The sequence below is a fragment of the Solea solea genome, chromosome 2 (genome assembly GCF_958295425.1).
Source record: "Solea solea chromosome 2, fSolSol10.1, whole genome shotgun sequence".
Taxonomy (NCBI): Eukaryota; Metazoa; Chordata; class Actinopteri; order Pleuronectiformes; family Soleidae; genus Solea; species Solea solea.
In genome coordinates, this window is record NC_081135.1 from 10,107,188 (window position 1) to 10,129,404 (window position 22,217).

General features: G+C 42.9%; 1 protein-coding gene across 1 annotated transcript in view; it reads left to right on the top strand.

The window, feature by feature from the left end:
- The window catches only part of LOC131455310 (Krueppel-like factor 7), a 47,272-nt gene that overhangs the window by 14,408 nt on the left and 10,647 nt on the right, over positions 1–22,217 (top strand). The window contains exon 2 of the mRNA XM_058622866.1: positions 12,250–12,877. Coding sequence (XP_058478849.1) covers positions 12,250–12,877 — 628 coding nt within the window. The remainder of the gene's footprint in view (positions 1–12,249; positions 12,878–22,217) is intronic.

A 22,217-nucleotide genomic window follows, 5' to 3' on the forward strand; every position in this document is an offset into this window, starting at 1 on the left:
GTTCCTCTGACATATTTAGCAGAGCAGGTGGTGTGTGTGTGTGTGTGTGTGTGTGTGTGTCTGTGTTTACACTGTATCTGCTCTCGTGTTGCAGATATTTCACTGTAAATGTCATGATCTAAAACGCATTAACTCGAAAGCTAGGTACCCCTAACAGAAGAGCCCGGTTTCCAAGTGGTCCAGTTTGGGTCACTTCAGTACGTTAGAATGCCAAGCACAGTGATCCAGCTGCTAACGGATGAAGTAAGACATCCTGCAGTCCACTAAGTGGTCAACAGAGAATCATGAGGTCTGTGCAACAGTAGAGAAGAACACAAAATGGCTGTTTTCCATGCAGCCTGCAGTCACCTTCTTCTTTTTCTTATATAAGCCAAAAGCCAAGAACAAACGAACAAATGAAATGCTAGCAGTCCAATCTTTTGCATTTTCCTTTGGAAGTATATTGACTGGCAACACTGTCACGCTGGTAAGACATCAGGCCTTTTACGTAGCCGACAAAAGCTATCACCATCTGACCTGCACACCCCGTCTGGAAACGCAAGCCTTATCAGCCTTTATTGTTCCAAACCACGCTATGGTGAGCTGAGCTTGGTTGAAACCGGGCTTAAGAGACAAGCTAAGTGTGTTAAACAACACCTTAAAAGCAGAGTAAACACAGAAATCAGAGGTGGTTTCTTATTCAGTCGTCAAGAAGCATGTGAGAATGGACCATTTTGGCTGTTATCAGTGTTGGCACCGCTCCACAGTCGCACTTCACGGTCCGTGGACGTGATTGGGGTACCGAACGAAACCCTCTCCGACTGCCACTGTGTGAGGAGGAAGCAGAGTTTTTCCGCTTCACTGTTCCCTTTATCTTGTCTCTCTCCTCTCCCCTCTGTTATTTTCAGCCCCGCTCCCTTCTCGCTTTTCGCCACTCGCCAATCTTTTGTTTCTCCGTGCCTTTTCCAGCCGAGGCCCCCGTTCTCTTGCCCCCCTGCCATTGTGTGTGGTAATAAAGATTAGCCGGCCTGCCGCACACAATGGGGTCCCCACATCCGGAGCGCAGACTCCCCAAATCCTGCTGCAAGCTGCTAACCACTGTTGTAAAACCACTGTTGTTCGCCGACCCCCTCTATCAGCGCACCCACACACGTACAAGCATGGTCTGGCTCGAATGGGCACGCATGAGTGCACAAATGTGTCCTAAATGTACTCTGCTGTGTTGAAAGCAAATGGATGGAATTTCTCCTGATTAGATAAGGATGGTTTTGACAGCTGAGAGGCAGCGCCCGGCGACTCACAGGCCGATAAACAGCAGCTCACCCAAATCCAGTTAAACAGAGACAGAGTTCTCCTCCCCGGCGACTACAACACTGCTTTAGTTGCTGGGATTTTACCCCCCACTCCTCTTTCACCAATCAACCATGCCCATTCCCTTCAATCTCATCCTCCTCTTCATCTTTTTTAGTCTCCTCTCGATCCCATTTCACCCTCGCCACCTCTGCAGTCCTCCGCTGAATACCAGAACAAAGACGTCTTCCACACTTTGTCACATGCTATTTAGATTGAGCCACGGAAAGGTCTTTATATGCTGTTTACACTTGTTGTGTCCCGAGCCTGAGAACTCTTAATAACGGCCGTGTCGCTCTCAAGGTCAGCAAATCTCCATGAGAGCGCAGTCCTCTTACTTGTCGAGTTTCTTGCGGGATTGAGAGGAAACATGTGACGCTTTGTCCGTGTGGAAATATGGATTATCCACATGTGATAGCGGATAAAAAAATGTGTACTGAGGACACGCATAGTCATGTGCATATGCTTTGGGAGGATATAGGACATAATTACTTTCCAGATTCCAAAGATTCTGATGAGGAGATTGATTGTGTGACTTTCTTGTTTTGCAGCTCAATGTTCAATTCAATTATGTCTTTATTAGGGAAAGTATTTCGATGTGGATTAAAGCTTTTGGAAGCAAAAATATTTCTGGTGTTATTGAGCAGTTGTTTCCTAAATCAAGTGATCTGAAAGAGAAGCAGACGTTGGCACCTGCAGCCAGTTGGATTTGGTTGTAACTTAGGCTTATTCCGAGTAATTCTGCCTACTGTCGCTTCAAGTGCTCACTTTAGAAAGAAAAAATTTGGGCTCGTGAGATAAATTGCGACGTCTAGTGTGTAAGAATATGTGACATCTAATGGTGAGACGGCAGATTGAAACAAATGGACGAGTCGCCCACTCTCCCTCCTCCATTTTCCCAAGCATTTCGGGGAACTATGGTGGCCTTCACATGCCAGAGAGGATGTCATTCTTCTTTGTTTGTGCAGCAAGTCTCTGCTTCCAAATGGGAAAAGCATGCTCTGGCTGCTTTTTTTGACTATTTCGGGTCCATGATGAACTCCTTAAAGCAAGACCCTTATACATTCGTACAAATTTACTTACTGTTCTGCTGTTAAACCGTCCTAAATATTGGGAAAAAGTGATTGTTTTTTATTTACTAATCCTTTATTTAAGCTATCATTTTGCAGAGTACTTCACATTATTACCCTCCATGGTGTTTTATGGGAAGATAAGAGGTGGGTGTCCCTGGTACCGAGATGACGTGGATGTGTGCTCTCTGTTGTGTCTGCTCAGAGAAAGTAATGGGAAATGTCTTTCTGCTCCATTAAGCAGAGGCCACCAGGTTTTTGTACTCTGAGTGCTCCATCATTGTGGCTTTCCTGCTCGATGAAAGGTGCTTTGAAGACCCCCCCCATCACACACACACACACACGCCTTCCGTGTCTGCCTCCTGTTGCTGAGAGCGCAGAGGGGAGAGATGTCTCCGTTAAACGGGCAAACTGAGCTGCAGCGCGCTGCTCTGCAAAAAGAAACGGTCAATGAATGCGCCTGAAAGTCTAAACCGAGTCCAACCGAACATAAAATTGACCGCGCGTCTTCGAGTGCCAATCCTGTCTATTAGTGCAGCCAACCTGAGCAAAAATTGACTGTGTGTATATAAGGAGGTGTCAGGTTTACAACCAAATGTGCATTATTCCCTCAAAACTCCGTCAGCAAATTGTGATTTAACAACCTCGCCGTGTCTCTTATCAGCTTGGAGCCCACACTGTGCAAAGCTGCCTCAAGGTGCTGCATTTCCAGGCTTTGACGGCAGCTCTGATTATTACTGCGAGGAGGCTAATGTCGTCCTGATAAGGCGGCGTGTGTAATTAAGCCGTTTCCGTGGCATGTTATCTGAAGCTAGGTGAGACTTGGCTGCCTGGAGAGATGGAGCCGTTAGTCATTGAGGAATAGGACGCCTGTCGGCTATCTGTGCTTCCCTCAGCTCCCTATCTTTTCCACTCCTTTTTCCTTCAAATCCATGATGCAGTTGTTTTTGCTTAAGCATCTTCATTGATTCATTCATTTTCTTCCACCTATCTCGATCGGAAGGGTTTTTCAAGACTTGGCATGAAACTATACAATAGTCAATAAATGTATTGTTCCAAATCTATTGGAAATTTAAAATCTGATGTAATCCAAAAGCTTTTAAAATCACACATAAATGCTTCATTAAGCACAGTTACCACTTATTTGTATTCACGATACCTCACCCTTGGAGTCCTACCGATTCACATATCACCTTTTATTTAATATTTTTATACTTCTATGTATCACATAATGAAAAAAGTGCTTATCCAGCCTTTCCTGTTCTACACTTTCCCAGTTCAAATGGGTTTTTTCTTTGTATATATGAAGCTCGGGGTTAGGTTAAATGGAGACTGTGGGTGTGAGTTTAAGCCTGAATGGTTATATGTTGGTCCTGTGTCCAGCTTTACACTGCGATTGGCTCCAGCTTCCCCCCTTTGACCCTTTAAAGGATAAGCGGTAAAGATAATGGATGTATGGGGCTGTAGGTGGGAAGTTGCCACGGCTTCATCCTTCACCTCTTGCACTTGTGCAAACTTCCTCTCGTCCTCTGAAATGCAATTCTTTCTTTCAGAGGCCCCCCTTTTCTTCATCTCTGACCTGTCTGCTTTCTCTGCTCTCCAGAAAGGCAGATAAATAAGCTGTATCTCTACCCTCTAGCCTGTTCCCTTTGTGTCTCTGCTCCTTCCATCTCTGCTCGGGCCTCGTCGCCCTGGAACCATTTGGGGCGTCAGCAGCTCTAAGATCCCTCATGGCCAAATACTGCACCCCCCTGCTGTTGCCTCCGCAGAGAATAACAGGGTGACACGGGCGTATTCTGCTATTCAGATCAGTGTCAAGGAAAATGAGGCATTATCCCCACACTCACTCCCCACCCTTCCCCTCCCCATGGCCCCTGTAGGCAAGTTTCCTTGCTCACTGATGACGCCATGCTGCTCTCCAAGGAGTCTGAAATCTGGGGGCTGAAGCTCTTAGCCCAGTGTACAGGAAAGAAAAAAGTAAAGCAAAACCCCTGGAGGGGAGCTTAGCAGAGGGGGCAAGGAGGAGGATGGTTTTTTTTTTTTAGATTTGGTGCGCTTGTGTATGGGGCCGAGGGGGTGTCGAGCAAGTATTGCTCAGCGAAGCTATAGATTACCGCCTCTGTCAGCTGCGATGGCCACCGCTGATGAGCTCCTTGCGCGGTATCATTTCCTATCGATTAGGCACTGCGACACTAACACAAACACACTAAGGCTGTTGGAGAGACGGCCGCTGCCAAAAGCTGCTGGTCATTTAGCTGCCACCTCAAAGTGATAGCGTGGCCTGGCTCACTGGATCAATGAGAGACGGTGGCACTATAACACACACACACACACAACCAGAACCACGTACACATAACCTGACAGCTCTCCTAATCAAGTGTCTCCTCAGACTGTTCCTTTGAAATGTGTCAAAAGGTGTGTTGCAGAATGACTGACGGCAACAACAAGGAAAAGCTGTAAACAACCCAGTGTGCTGTTAAAGTGAAATTTACAAAGTGGTAACCAGGTTTGGGTACCATTTTGGCGCAGCAAATACTTAAAAGTGCTAATTTTTAAGGCAAAACACTTGAAAATATTACCTTATTACTATGAATTAGCATCACAAAGGTAAACGTAAAATAAAAATCTGACCTAATTGAAGGTGACATAGACCGGAAGCTCCAATTAACGCTGCATTTGTGTGTGTATCTGCGTCATTACCTCGTTTATGAAACCCTAAAGTTTCAGATCAAACAGTTCAGCCACTGCTGAGAAAATAGTGTTGTATTGTTTTCCTGGGCTCTGCGAAGCGGATCGACACTTCCTTAATTTGATGTCGTCATCAGAAATCCTCACCACCGTAGCGCCTCCCGGTGCGGGCACTAGTCCGGGCACATCCGGTTGCGTACATTCAACCGCAGAAGAAGAAGAAGAACTAGTCTCGTTGTAGCTGCTGAGATCCACCGTGCCAGAGGGGGAGCTGTGTATCTGAGAGCTGGCCTATCTATTACGTCACTTCCAGGTACCTGGCCAATCACAGGACAGTAGGAAAGCTCTCGTTGGCTGGCCAATCACAGCAACTGTTTGGTCTGAAACAGCGCGGCTGACGAGAGCGTCAGTGAGGAGATATTTTGATCGGCTCGTTTGCAGCGATTAGGAGGTTTTTAATCATGAAAACAAGTTAATATATGTAAGTAGACCTCCATAACTAACATATATGTGTGATACAAGCATTCTATGTCGCCTTTAAGGTAATCTGAAGGTAAATGACAGTTTTTTTCCACTGATGTGAGAACCTATGTGGTTGTTGTGCACACTTTTAAATGTTTCCAGCGACATTCACACCTGTAGAACTTCCTCAAGCCACTAAGACTCTCACCAGAGCATGAATTGAAAGCTTTATTTGTTTGTTTTTTACAAAAAGGTTGAGTGACAAATAATAAATAAGGCTTAAACTGTGTGATACAACTGCTACTAATTCCTCACAAGGTTTTTTTTTTATTCAAGGCTGATGTTTCACATTCACGCCATTGTGAATCAAACCACGGCTCCCTCCATTCTCTATGACCACTGCGATTTTAAATAAAAAGCAATAAACAGACTTGTCACTTGAATGTGAGAGTATGCAGGAAGACAGGCAAAAGCCGCACGCACGCCTGTGTTAATTCATCCGTGACATGAATGTGACTCACTCTTAAAAAGCAAGTAATCAAACCTCGGCTGTGATGTATGAAAATGGCCGAGCCAAGTAATCAAAATGTCATGTTGGTGCAGAGAAGGAATTCTTTTCCAATTTGCGGGGGGGGAGACAGACACTCAAAAGCACATCAGACGTTGTTGTGCTGTTGACAACACTACAAACGTATGCAGCCGTTGAGTCTGACTCACCGCGTGTGCGCCGTGGGTTTTAAGGCTGACATTTCAGACGGCAACAGTTTTCAAAATCCCCGTTTGCTACAGGAAATGGAAGCAAACTCCAAGCTGCAGCCTATTTTTATGTGACTCTATCGTTCTTTGTAGAAAAAATGACAACGTTGATGTTCGTCCACCCGGAGTGATCCAAACGTGCAGATCATGCAGTCTGTCATAACGACGCGTTAGACGCCACCTGACGTCCTTTTAACACTAATCATCCCACTTATTTTGATTCATTTGCAACTACATTAACACTGACGGTCACATGATTTCCTCTTGCTCCGATGATCATGTGTGCATTTGCATTTTAAATGCTAAGTCTGCTAACGGTCGTACTTAAAGCTGTCCGTGTTTGATGGGATCAATGAGGAGGGATGTTAATGCCAGGACTGAACTGGGCCAGAGAGACAAACCAGAGCTTTATGCTCCACATATGATGATGATGGTGCCTTTTTTTTTTTTTACACTTCTGACCTTTGAGAAGTGCTGGCTGGTTAGATTTCGCCTCCACCTTTCACTTGGAGAAAACCAGAGGAGCTGTATTACCTTGTCTAGTGTCCATTAAGCTTATCAGTCAATAAACAATCCTGGCAACAAATCCCACGGATACATATCAGCTTCTTATTAGGGCTGAACAATTAATGGGTTTTTAAACTCACTCTTTCAAAACGATGCAATTAACAAATCCCAAAAGCTGCCATTGAATTATTGGATCTTGACTTTAAAATATAACCTATACATGTTGGAAACACTTAATATTGAATATACTGTAGCGACTGTTTCGATGACGAAAACTGTAGAACCACAATCAGAAGTACCACAATCAGATCACAGTTCATCCCCCACTTATAACTGTGATTTATTTCCAGAAATCTTTTTTTGCTACCATGAAAACTATGTTTCACACAAGCTAAAATCATGCAACCCTGCAGGGATGGTGCTGCAGGGAGTCAACCCCCCACCCCACCCCCCACTTCTCCCAACTTCCATGCTGCATCAGCCCCTCTAGCTCAGGGCCTCCTTATAGTCCTGCCCTTGTCAGCCCTGCTGGCATCACCTCTGCATATTATTATCAGCACCTTGTCTCCATCACGGCATCTGTTGAAACTAAACACGATCATCCTAAAATTAATGAGCCGTATCCACCCCATTACATTTATCTGTTTAGTGGTGTTTTGGGCCTTCCTTTAGGGCATTATGCATGCTCCTCTGTTCATATTTATAACCCAGGCTTTTTATTAGCCACGTAGCGGGGTGCAAACAGTCAGGAGGCAGCCTGTGCTTTGATGGCGATGGCAGGAAGCTCAGCGCAGGCCAAATGTACAGGGAGGTGACGTGGAGAGAGGATCAGCTGCCAGGGCCAAGGGCCCTGTGTAAGCGGGGGATACAGAGAGGACACAGACAGACAGAAGTGAATGAATCAGGGCTGGTTAGCGTCTCTCAACTTGTTTGACTTTGCGAGAAGCGTGTGTTGCGATCAGCGGATGTTTGTCACTGCTTTGCACCTGCTGTATTTTAAGCCTCACTAACCTGAGGTGTGTTCTGCGCGTGTGATCCGGTGTGTTTGTGCGTTCGCTGTGTGTACGTACGGGAAAACACGTGGAGCAATCTTCACCCTTCATTGGCTTTGTAAACCATTTTTCCATGTGAAAATATTTATGAGTTTCCACTGAGGCAGAGGTGACACAGAGGTCAGGGAGGAAGTGGTTTGACCTATAATCTGAGAAAAGGTGTTAACCCAGTTGTCATTTTTTATCCTAATGGTACTTTTCCTGATTTTTCTACAAACAATATGAATGATATAGAATAACGCTTTTGGAAATGTATACACAAGAAAATCAAATGATCCATCAAAAGAAATCTGGCACATTAATAGATCATGAAATTTAATTACAATTAATAAAATTACAGTGCAAAACCAGCCGTGTCACACAAATCTGTCTTCTGGAGTGGGCACTAATCTCCGTACTGTAGCTTCAATTTTACGCCTCAACACTGCAGTTAAGCTTCACCTTTGACTTTATTTAGCTTAATTTCACTCCTCTGCCCATTACATGAGATATTAAAGGTCAAAAATATACATCATGTTTCCAAGGCGTCTTTAACGGCTTCCTTTGATTTTTATTAGTGACATTTTGACACTTTGCCATATAGGAAAATAAAAGCTCAGGTGTGAATATTAAAATTGACGGTGGCTGAATTACAGTTAGCTGCTGCAATTTTCAGAGTACCGGTCGCCTCGCTGTCACTCTGTCATGGCTGACAGGGACAACGGAATGGTTCATTAGAGAGCAAGTGTGGTGGACACAGGGAACTAAGTCCTGGAGAAAATGGTGCTTTTCACACCCAAAAATGTTTTTATTTCACATTTCATCCAGTTGCTTTTCGTGTCACATTACCGTTCTTTGATTGGCATATAGACAAATCTTCTCTTTTAATCCCATCAGAAACAACCTTAGCCTAGTCCTGCCAGATTTATCAGCTGGCTTCTTTGCTCCATTTAACCAAAAAATAATAAGAAATATCTTCGGTCTTTGGAAAGATGTTAGAGGAGGTTGTCATTTTGGAGTTTGTAAAAAGAACTCGATGACAAACACAGGAAGTAGATGGAACACAGAAACGGGAAACTAAGAAATAAGGCAACCCTATACGAAACATTAAGTTATATGTGTTTATTGTTTAATGATGTTGGATGTCGCCAAACTTGTATAGTGTCAGCGTTGCTATCTTTGACTTTTAACAAATATGTAGTTACACAGATTGTACGGGGACAGGGAGTAACACTTCCTCTGGCCAACATGGCTTTACCCTCATGGTTATATCGCCACCCGTTGTCTTGGCATGCGCCGACAGTGGGTTAAGTTTTTTTTCACACGTACAAAGATGTTTTTGAGAACGCAGCAAACTGCTGGGAGCTTTCAAAAAAGAAAAACCCGATGTGTGGACCATAAGTTCTGAAGGTCTCCTCCTAGTGCACTCGCTGTCTATTTTACGAGACCTCATAGACTTTATTAAGGCTTCAATCCAGTTGGAGAACAGTCTCACCAATCCTGTGCCACCACAACAGTTTCCCAGGGCTTGGACTTTGAGACGAAGCTGCTGGAACAGCCAGTGGATTGTCTCAGCTTATCCTGGTTTGCAAAGGAATCATCCCAAAAGCCTTTTAGGAACTGGACCATGGATCCGCGCGGAGCCAATTCATGTTGGCTCCTCAGATTGGCGCCCCTCCAAACTGAGTTGAAACGGACCATTAGCGCTTCTTTATCTTGGCTTATTGTGCAGTGCTTTTTGGCTCTTGATCGCAGGCCTACACACAGCACAGATGAAAGTTCCAAATTTTTACCTAAGCCCACGAGACCGTCAAATCGACACGCTTATGCATGTGCGTAGGTGTTCACACAACACGCGCAAACACAAGGGCTGCATAATTACACACAAAGTAGCACAATGATGCTAATCACACATACAGTATGTGTGCAGTTGGAAAAGTAGCATAATTACACGCGGCCAAATACGCCACAGACGCCCACAGTATTCCACACTTCCACACACCCACACTGGAACTGCTGATCAAGTGCATGACCTTCTCTCTAACAATGTTAATGTCACCACCTCGGAGAGGAAGGAAGGGGGGAGGGGGGAGGGCCGTGTGATGGGTGAGAAAGTGTGCGTGATAAGCTTGTCATACCTGCCGCCCCCCCCCCCTTTACCTGCAGCCTCTTTTCATCCGTCTTACTTTGTCGAAAATCCCGTGCTCTGCATGCACATGCATGCACAACCACTAGTGTGCATGCATGTATTTATACAGCCTAACATTTAGTGTGCATGAGCCTTTTTTTTTCCTGTGTGTGTGTGTATGTGTATGTGTATGTGTATGTGTGTGTGTGTGTGTGTGAAGCCCGCGGTGTGCCTGCTGACAGGTTCCTGTTACACCAAATGTCACACTTCCAAAACGGATTCACCCCCTGCGGAGAAAATGAAGTCAAGGCCTTCCTTTGCTTCTCCCTCCTCTCCTGCCTCCTTCACCTTGTCCCTCTATCACTCTCCAACCTTCTCCTTCAACTTCACCTCCGACTCACCCCCTCCCCCCATCTCACTTATCTGTTTCTATCCTCTTTTCTGCTCCCGTGAACTATCTCTACCACACACACACACACCTTCACCTGGGTTTGCAGTCTTCAGTGTTTTGCTGAATAAAGTCCCCCTTGAACTGGCTGGTTTTAGTGGATAATTAGTCCTCACCTTGGGAGCTGAGGAGACCACAATGGGGAAAAAAAAGAAGGGGGGAAGTGGAGAGAAAAGGAGTGATTTGGGGGAAGTAAAGGGGGTGAGGCAGAAGGAGAAGGGTAAAGAGTGAAAAGATCAATGTAGGGAGTGCAAGAGGGGCTTGAAAAACCACTAAAAGAGCAGCTTTGAATTTTTTTTTCTTTTTAAACCAAAACCTTATGGAGATGCTTCTCCCTTCATGGCGTCTCAACACCTTCAATATTTAATTTTACTCTGCAAGGAAGAATAAAGGGAAGGGGGGGGGGGGGGGAAACCCTTTTCTAATTTAATTCAGCTCTCGCTGCATGCAACCATAAAGGAAATGGTGAGACCTCACAGATACTGTGTGAAAGAAGTTATCTTTTTAAAGCCATCACTGGCAAAACAAGAGGAAAATGTGGGCGTTCGGTGAAGAAAAGGAGGTACAGCACATTATCTGTACTTCTCACTGTGGATGTGCAAAAACTCACATGAAAAACTACTCCTGATCCCTGCTTTTCTTTTCTTTTTTTCGCTCCTGCAACAAAATGACATGGAGGAGAAATCACACTTCCTTAGCAGACACCCCTGACAAAAAAGGGGAGAAAAATGTGTGTTTTTTTATTTTTAGAAGGTGCAAACAAGAGGAGGGAAGAAGGGGGGGGTTGTGAGATTGTAAATGCCTCTGATTTGTTCAGTCTGTACAACCTTATTCCTGATAATGGAACTAGCTACTCTGTCTGTCAGTGCCTATTTACACACAAATGAAGTGGAGAGTAGCACGCGCCCGGTGGAGCTGCTAGCCTCCATCTCAGCTGTCAAAATGGGTTAGTGGCTACAAGTGAAACACAACGATCCCTGGGATCAAGCTGGCGCCATCCATTCAAACATAATAGCTTCATCCTTGGACATGGAGCGTCTCTTTTCCCCTCGCTGACTCTCCTTTGTAGAACCTTGCCAACCTCGTTGCAAAGTAATAGACTTCTCAGGATGCCAGTTCACACAAATCGGGGATGCAGTCTTTTATTTGCCCTCTGCGGAGAGAGGTGTTTGGAGTAATAGGGATGAAGCAGACCATAACTACAGCTGAATAAATCTTCCTATCTTGGCTTGGCGGAAGCCAGTGCACACATGGCTTGTCAAAGCTCTATAAAATGTTGTTTGATAGGAGTTCTTTTGCAGTTTAGGACTTCTCCTCTCGCTATATGCTCTTCCCGCTCCCGTTCCGCGCTACAGCAGTTGCAATCAATCAGCGTGTAATCAGCCGTCTTGCCGGAGCTGCCAGGTAATCCTAGCTGTCTCGGAGGCTATCTGTGTATGCGCGCATGTGACAGCTGGCAGAGCTGCTAAGTTTCCTGTCTGGGTGAGCGCATGGCACCATGCAGATTCTCTCTCCACAGCGTGTAAAGGCATATCGGATGATCTGATGGCTGTTGAAATGGTCGAGTGGGAGTTTAAGAGTGTGTGTGATTTGCCAGAGAGCCACAAGTGCGAAGCCGAATGGAAAACAAACGGTAAACAAACCCAATTTAACGGTTTAAGTGTTTGTTCACTCACAGGTCAAATGACACTGCAATGCATGCAGGGTTTTTTTATATCAGCGTCGGCTCTAGTTGACCAAAGTAAAAGATACACACAAGTCTTAGTTATATATCTGTTCATTTTAGTGAAGAGGCTTCATTTGAGTGTTTTCTCTCCCCTTTTTTTACAGACTTGCCTAGAATTGGAGCGCTATTTGCAGACAGAGCCCAAGCGTCTTTCTGAACTCTTTGACCAAGACCTGGATGGCCTCCTCACCCCGGCCTATCTAAAGGAGGATGTCGAGGAAGAGCTGACGGATTCTCTGCTCCCCAGCCTGCCCAGCCTCCCTGAGCCTCCAAGTGCACCTCCAGCCATCCTCTGCTCGACACGGAAGAACTTCCCTTCCTCTGGCGCAACGAAAAGGGACCTAAAACCCAAAAGCCAGGGCCTGGAAAACGTAGAAGCAGTGGAGGGAGTCCATCAAGCCCAGCTGAGCGCCGTCACCTCCCTGACACCGCCGTCATCACCGGAGCTGGGCCGTCACCTCGTGAAACCCAACCAGACGCTGACGGCCTCAGCCGATGGCACGCTCACTCTGAAGCTGGTGGCCAGGAAGGTCGGGCTCAGTGCGGCCCGGTTGGTGGCGGCGCACACCCTCCCGGCTGGCATGAAGGACGAAGAGGAGGGGGCTGCGTGTGTGATCGGGGTCGGGGAGCTGCCGGAGAACAAGAAGAGGATTCATCGCTGTCAGTTCAATGGCTGCAGGAAGGTATACACCAAGAGCTCCCACCTGAAGGCTCATCAGAGGACGCACACAGGTGAGAATTAGTCATACTTTTACAAGTTAACTAAGTTTTATGACTGTTTTTTTAAGGAAGGCAGCTGTTTTTGTTTGCAAGTAAAAATGAGCAAGAAAGCTCTTCAACTCTAAGGCCTTAGTTTTGCTTGATCAGCACAAAACAGTAAAATGCACAGGTCACTAGTTCCTCCTGTGTGGTAGTCATTTGGTTTCAGTATTGGTTTGCAATAACAGTGTGGAATTGCCCACACAGCTCAAATGAATATTCATTATTTTGTGCTAGTGTTTGTGCATGTATGTCACATTGGCCCCGTTCAGACTGCAAGAAAAAAAACGCATGCAATTTGATTAAAACCACATCTGGAGGGGGTTTAAAATGTGAATAAAATCATATTCGGACACCGTAGCTATTCAGCAACGTCAAAGCTACACTAGCACGTTCTACCTGCACTCTAAACGTAGCCATAGCCACATGAGGACACATGACCTGTAAGCAAATTAGTCTGAGCACTTTTCAGGTGTAACGTCATTTAGTGGCTCCTTGGAGACTTTAAGCAAAGCAGCTTTGAAAACCTGCTCAAAAATCCCGATCTACGTGTTTTTACCACTTTGTAAATGAATGATCAACTTTATCAATTATTTTCGACATTTTCAATGACTACATTCAAAAGAAAAACAACAATTAAAATCCTGCATCCCACAACATAACACTGACTTTAGGACCAATTAAGGCTTAGTTTTTAAGAGTAGTGGTTTCAGTGCCTTTTTAAGACATTTGAAGGATCTACAAGAACCATGTTAAAAAGGGAAAGCTCTGTAATCACTGAGCAGGAAATATCACAATGCATCAACAGCTGTTTTCTTATCCCACGCTCTTTACTACCCAAGTCATTCTCTGTAAGAAACCAGGACAGGTCCTCCTTGTCAAGGTGCTTCTCAAGAAGGAAGGGGGAGGGTTCAGAAGCTATAACTCATGCGCTCTTCCATCTCAATCCCAAACCACTCAGACCTCTGTCGGGGAGCTGTCCTCCGTCTGAGTAACTGCTCAGTGATGGATGGATTGACCTGGATAGGCCGCCATTTCCCTGGTTTATTTCAGGCCCTACCGTCCTCTATGCTTCTCTATTAGTTTAGGTCAGTGGCTCACAATCTGAGGGTGAATTTGCACAAGCACTAATAAGATCGTTTTAAGACGAGGATAATGTGTTCCACTCATATCAATGCATTAATCTAAGGAGGCAGGTCAGCGCTGCTACCATTTGTAGCATACCATTATCAATAAGCAGGGTAAGAGTTCAGGTCATGTTCACTCGCTTTTTTTAGAAAGAGGGGAACAAAAGTGGAAATGATCGGGCTGCAATGTCTAAAAATGCAGAATCCAGTTAGCAGTATAATAAGATGAATACTGAAACCTGATAGGCAGCTGTGTCTCAGGCTTGCAAAGCCTGGAATAACAAATTAAATGTGTGGTGGACTGCCATCTGGACTGGCACTGGAGCTGCTTCCTTACATGTTGCAGATACAGCATGGGACGTCCATCATGCTCAATGAAGTTACAGTTACTCAAATTAGATTGGTTTGCTCCACCACCGCCTAAATCCCGACACTATTCAGTTGACGGATTACCTCGGTTGATGCTACATGCGGTGTGTTTACTCACTCTGGGTTCCTTGTTGTTGTTTTTTCTAGAGGGGGTTGATGGTGTGAATCTTAAGAATGTCAACCTCTTCATGTCAAAGGTCCTATGTGTGATCACACCACAGATGTTCAGGTGTCAGTGACTAACAGCACAGACAATATCTTGTGTTTGTGTGTGTATATACAGTGTGTATATATGTGTGTGTATATATATATATATATATACACATATATATATATACACACACATATATATATATATATATATATATATATATATATATACATATATATATGAAGCCATTGTTTATTCAGGGGCATTGACTGTGGATCAAACTCTTTTACAGCAAGGCCTGAGTTTGCATTCAAAATGGTGATACTGCATCACAAAGGTCAATACAATGACAACAAATTTAAATTAAACATGTACAAATTCACGGTACACATGAATGAATCAATCAGTTAATCAATGTAAATGACTAATTAATCAACAATGCCGTATATAAACATAAATAAGATAATAAGGGTTAATAAAACAATAAAACAGAGCATATGACTGAAATAAGCTACCAAAAGCAGGAACAATAAAATGAGTTTTAACATGTCAAGATGTAATGTGAACATATTTGGTTGGAGATGGATCTGGGTTTTAAAAGAGACATAATTTATAATCCTCTTTTCCCTTAAGGAAGAAAAAGTATCTTGCAAAATCTACAGTATCACATCTTTAAGGTCCAGTGGGTAACATTGAGGAGAGTTTATTGGCAGAAATTGAATGAACTACCCAGAAACAACATTGGTATAAAATTGGTAATTGTATAATCTCGTTTTGTAGCCTTAGAATTAGCCTTTAATGGCAAGGGCCCTTGCTTTAGGAAGGTCGCCGTCTTCTGCATTTTGAAGCATAAGCTATACATAAAGGAGGACTGGCTTCACCTATGTTAACCCAACGTATAAAAAAATAAAAAAGATGAACAGCAGAGAAAGTAAGATTGGAAAGAGTTGTGAAAGACAAAACTCGTTCATTGTGCATCTGCGGTCTCACCTGTAGATGTCACCAATTCTCACACACTGGACCTTTAAATGAGAGCTAGCATAAACTATGTGTAAATACACTTGTATATACAGTATGTATATCCACATATATATGTCTTGCAAAGCCATACACATTGTATGCACTTAGTTTTTAAATTAACAACAATATACATTGTTCTTAATTTTAACATTGTCACTGTAGTGAAATTCGCTTTCTGGATGCTCTTAACTTTCTCCATTAACAATATCAAACAATTCCCTCAATTTGAGTTACATCCCTTTTGTATGAAAGGTGCAATGTAATCAAAGTCTGACTCAAGTCTGACTGACTTAAAATGGAACAGAATGTGAACATTTTGTTCCAGTAATTTGTTAAAAGCATCGTTGGGGTGATTAATATAAAGTGTCTGTGGCCACTGTTGATCCGAAAAGTCATGTTTCTGATCAGCTATTTGACATATCGCTATAAGATTTGACATGGAGTCTGAATCATTCATTTGACATTTTCTTTAGCAAGTCAAACTGTCATTAATTTCTTGGTTCATAATGGAACACTACAAAAAAAAAAAAAACTCAGCCTGTAAGCATTATGATTGCATTTAGCGCTACCAGTGCTCCATTTTTAGGTAATCTATTTGTCACAGACCTCCTGGACTTTAGTTGGCCACCTAGTGGTTTTCTGTGAAACCTTTTCATTGACCATCTAGTTAACGCTCTGTGAAAGGTTTTGGTTGGCCATCCTTTATTTTACCTCTGCAGTTCAGACCATATCATCCTTGTCTCTGTCAAACCTCGACACTGCATTGTCTGTAAGTTGTTTGTTGCAGTATTTTATTGTTTTATGTATTGAAATATTTATTATTAAATAGTAATTATTTTGTTCGCTTGCTAGCATACTAGATATAGTAACTAAATTATGTTGTTAGCTTATCCACATGTTAGCCACCATGTGTCAGAATGCTTAGTCATGATGTGAACTTACTAGCTAACTTACTTAGCTTGTATATTAAAGCACCAATTAAGTTTATGTTTTGTTCTGCTTTGCATTTTCACACTTTCCTCTATTAAAACTGACGAAATGTTTAGCTTAACTGAATAGCTGAGCAGCCTGTATTCAGCGAAGGCAGCACACTATTAATGACTTAAGTAATCACGTTCCTTTGGGCTCTGCGTTGATACTAATATCACACTGTACATCTACTTGCAGAAATTCAAGATTACTTTTATGTCTACATTTTAAATCACAGCTTGAAAATAGTGAGGCATCCTGTCTTTCAGTCGCCGATAAGATTATTAAAATTCATAAGATGGTGATTTAATGACATATAATGTTGCATATAGCACAGTAAATTCCTGATTTTTCTTGGGGAAGGCACCTTTGTTGCGCCCGTCATTGTCACTGTAAGGTGCTTCGGATAAAAGCGTCTACCTTAAGAGGGATGTCTGGGAATCATAAAGAGTGTGAGAAATGTTGACAATGACAAAAGAGAGCACAGGCGATGAAGAAAAAAGGCAGAAGCAGAAGAAGAAGAGAGAGACTGACATGAAACAAAGAGTATGTGAAGAAAGAAAGGTAGTATAGAGCGTGGGGGGGGGGGGGGTAGTACAGTGTAGAAGCAACCCTCTTCAGAAAAAGACAGCAGTGCCACAGGCTCAGCCATTCAGTGAGCCATTATCCTGACAAGTTTAAAGATGTCATTACTCAAATCCTCTTTTTCTTAGTTGTTATTTCCATAAATTACCAATGGAGAAAAGGTTACGATTTAATCTGGAATTAGACGAGCTGAGCTGAGTTGAAATGACAGTGCCCCGTAGAGCTTTTTGTGAATAGGCTTATAGGAAGATAAGGAATGGGACAATTAGATTTCGGGCAGGGTGAGGAATCGGGGAAAACGCAACGACTGTCGGGTTATTCGGCTTTTTTCCTCTCCCTCTCTCTCTCTCTCTCTCTCTCTCTCTCTCTCTCTCTCTCTCTCTCTTGGTGCCTCTTCCTCATCCATCTTGTGCTCTATCTCTCTCCTTCCTCCCTCCTCTCCTTGTACATCAGTGTTTTCATATTGTCCATGTATGTATGGCTCTCTGTCATTTTGTCAGTAACAAGCAATTTAAAGGGAAAATGTGTAACGTAAATTGTTCTGTCACATGGATACACACTGTCACAATACGGCCAAATGTGTGTGGACAAACCCGTCCATGTCCTTCATCTGTCTTCTCTAGAATTTCTTTCTCAATATACTCTGTATAGTATTTATATATCTTTTCTTCCTTTCAAATCACTCAACTTGCTTCTATTTATATCTACTTGTTTGATTTGACTGTGATAAAAATATCACTTCTGACTGAATATATCCTGCTTTAATCTGCTGGTTCATATGGGGTTTGTCCCAGAAGTTATAGCAAAGACACGGTAAAGCAGATGATGTCATTAAATGGTGACCAAAATAAAATGGCCCATTAACAGAAACATGGATTTCTATGTCTTTTAAAGAGTGTTGTAAACATTTTTGGCTCATGTAAGTCCACTCCTCAACATCTTGCCTTGTCTTATTGTATATTTTTAATGCAAGCAATGTTACATGTTTAATCTTTCAGATTACTATTAAAATTATTTAACGGTTATGCTTTTCCGAGCTCCTCTGGCACGCTGTTCCGCGGGCGAGGGCCGTAAACGCTAAACGCTGCCTCCACAATATTTGCCATTAAAAATTTAGTTTCTTACTTACAGAGGAAACCAGCACTCGCTAAACGAGTGTATCGCTCTTATTTATAATCAGAAAATTGCATTTTAGGACATTCGGCTTTCAGCGCTGTACCTGTCCATCATTTTCATGCCTCTCCTCAACATCATTTATTCCTCCACCAGCGCTACCATATATCATCTTTCTCTCATAACCTGTTTCTCTCCTCCTCTCGCTCTTGTTCATCTCCAGTGCTGGTTGTGGGCACAGGGGCCTGTAAAACCTTCTCCAAGAAAGAGCCTCTTTAATGACCCCTGAGACCTGGATGCCCTGCTTCAGCTCCAACTAATGGAGGGAATGCAATTAACTTCAATACTGGCACCTGAGAGACTGGAGCATGTGTGTGTCTGTGTGTGTGTGTGTGTGTGTTAATGTGAGCATGCGGAAGTAACAGATTACACATAATAGGATTACAGTGACTCAGGAAACACCCGGTTATCAGATTACCAATGAGAAATATGTGATTTCAGATCTTATGGCCACTGCCAAAGCAGATTGTGCAACCTTTTCTCTTTTTTTTTTTTGCCTGAAATGAGTGGCCGGTGTCAGCTGATGGGAGTGTTATTTAATAATAGAGATAGACTGATAGTGGAATTTTAAAGAATAACAATAGTATGTAGTAGAAATGAGAAATATCAGTCATTGCTGGCATATTCCAAGAAAAATTTGGAATGATATCATGACGTTAATAAAAAGACGCAAACAGTAAACGTTTAATCCTTGCTAGCATTCATTAAAAAATAATATCTCTATACTTTTATGATGATATAATGACTACTTCATGTATTTGTTGAGTATGCGGAAGTGATTCCTTGAATGCATCATCAGCAGGCATTTGGTCAGTGAACTGGATGTGCGTTTGTATGCGCTGAAATTTCTGTTGGTCACTGAATGCACCTCGTAGTGGCTCCTCTAAACACTGGTATAATCATAGTTTGTTTTATTGGGGTGGAAAATCGCCATAAACATTTTGTTTTGGAGAAAATTGTTTCATATACACACATTTTATAGTCATAAATCCTTCATTTTGAGCAAGGCATGCTACTCGCCAGTGTCTGCAGATACAATAAGGTTGTGAAATGTTCTATCGGAGCCAATGAATTGACTAGAACCATCAACCGGTTGACCTCTGTTAAATAATGCAGAATAATTCATGGCCTTTGACAGCACTCTGTTCAAATTCTTTTTTTAAATCAGGAGAAATAATCCACTTAGCTTTGTGATTTATTGCATTATATAGTTAAGAGGCAGATTCATCCAAAAGTAAAAGGGGTGTAATCAGATTATGTTGCGACTATTGGGTTAATCCTGTGGAATAGGTCACTAATTGCCGTTTTGAAAATCACATGTTCCGCATAGTGTTGTATTATAAAAGTTGCAGTCAGGAGTGGGAGTGATTATTATTATTTTTTTTTTAAGAAGGCGAGTGTGTACCTGTGAGAGGGAGACGTGTGTATGTGGTGGGGGGGGAGTGTTGCTAGGCAACGGAGGCCAGCGTATCCTTGGAGGAGTCTGTAGCTGAGTGGTTATGTACTGCTGCAGGCTCTGGTCTCTTAGTGCTCCCTCCTCTCTTCTTCTCCTCCTCCTCCTCCTCCTACAACTACCACTGCCACCATCACCACACCAGCCTTTTGTTACTCCCTCCCCCTCTCTCTTGCCCCGCACAGTTCTTCGGTTTCCGTTGCTAGGCAACTGCCTCCGTGCTCTACCAGCGTGCTCGGTAATTGGCCGGTGGCATGGCGGTGCGTGTTGCCAGATCCAGCCAGCTGCACTGACTACTGCCTCCTCATGTTTCAGCACCCTCTCACCCCTTCTCTCTCGCTCTCACACACACACACACACACACACACACACACATACACAACTCGTTTTTTGCTGTGGTTGCTAGGCAACACAATCAGGCATCCTTGCCTCCCGGGAATCTCAGTGGCAAGAGCAGCATGGTTGAGGCCTGCTGTTGTGGGTGTTTCTGGGAAGTGAGGCAGCATGGAGGAGGGACACATGTCCACAGTGGGGACAAGCAGAAAAGGGGCCTGGTCCTTTTTTTTTCTTTCTTTTTTTTATTAAATTGTCCCCTGAAGGGGGAAGAGGTGAAAATCAGAATTAGTGCTTAACAATAAATTGTTTCAAATAGAAAATTGTGCAATTTGAAACATTGCTGATAGCAAATCACAAAGGTGGCAATTTAATCACTTCAATTTTGATTGTTCGGGCTGCAACAATTAATCAGTTATTCAATTTAATGCATTGTATGGACAGTTAATTATTTGAGTGTGTTTTTTAATTAAATATAAACAGTCCTCTATATTAGCTTCTTGAATTGGTTTTGTTTTGCTCCTCGATGACAGTAAACCGAACATCAGTGGTTTGCAGACCACATTTGTCATTAATTGTGAAACCCCAATTAACATTTTACAACATTTTCTCCATTTTACAGACAAAAACAGTCATCGTTGAATGCGTTAATTATTTTCAGGATTGACAGAACAGGTATTTTTTCATCCAAAATGCAGAAAATGTAGAAAACAATCATGAATACACTATCGTAGGTCATATTTTATATAGAAATGCTCATTTTATTTTAAATTTATTACAAAGTGAATATTTACTGAGCTCATAAATCAATTCATCAATTCATTATCTTTATACGTTTTCTTTTTCAATGATGCCCGACCTTCTTTTCTCACTCATTCATTCATCCCCTCATCACAGCAGCCTATAGTGCAACACTGTTTCTCACCTTCAAACCGTACGTGTTTCCTGCTAATAGAGTGCAAAAATAACATGTCTAGCTTAGTGAGTCTGTGCTTGAGCGTGTCACGCGTCGACATGTCTGTGTTGTTTTCTCCTTTTCTATTCTGGGACAACTTTGCCGTGAGATTACAGTCCTTGTTGGTGGCATTTAACACACTGACAAAAAAACTGAAATGTACCTTTTAATAGGTACACAGGAATACTGCATTAAATTATTGATTTTCTTTTTTTTTTGCTTTAGTCACATGAACAAATCTGCAAATATAGTACAGCTGGTTCAGATAATGACACTAAAAAACGCAACTGTTGTCACAAAGCTGTGGATTTATTGATTTAGCTTCCTGTTGATAATCACATTAGGTCTGTTTCTGTGCTGGAACCACTCACACAGAGCTGCTCAGTCACTACATTTATATCATGTTAGAAAAAGCTAATTATTGTCCAGATATAAAACCAAAAGTTTTTACATTTTAGTACAAAAACTGAAAATGCAAGAAAAATGTTGGAGTCGTATTGAATAAGTAATTTGCTCTAGGACATGTAACTCTTTTACAATATAAACAAAAGTATGTACAATGGGGCTGTTTTTTTTGGAGCCAAAATGGAATTTCTCAAACACACCCAACTAAAGTTTTTGGTGGGGAGAAGTTAATGGATGGTAGAAAGACACAAATGGCGCTTGATGTGCTCACAACTAGCCGTCAGCGAATCATGTTTAGGTCTGTGACGCGATACGTGAACTGGAAAAAAGCCTCACACTAACAAGCTGAAAAAGAAGCACATCGCCACCTAACGTAGCGAAGTCAGCTTCACTCTAGTAAATAAATCGATTCTCCACTCATGCTTGTGTAGTGGGACAAGGACAGTCGTCCAATTAAACGGCATAGTCAAGCTACAAGTGTAGCTCGACTTAAGTGTGCATGGAAACGCGCAGCGTGTGCCAGTGCTGTCTGTGTTATTTAGCCACGAGCCACTGGTCCAGATGAGGTGTGACAGATGTGGATGACATGTGTGGAGCTGGACGCAGCTGGCAGATTGAGAGACTGGCCTAATTATCACCACCATCGCCACCATAACACAGCGCCCCCCCCCTCCCCACACACACACACTGTCCTGCCGGCATATCTACACTCTCTTCTGCCTTAATCCACTTCTGGAGCACTTCTCTCCCACTCCTTCTCCCTCTCCTGGCCT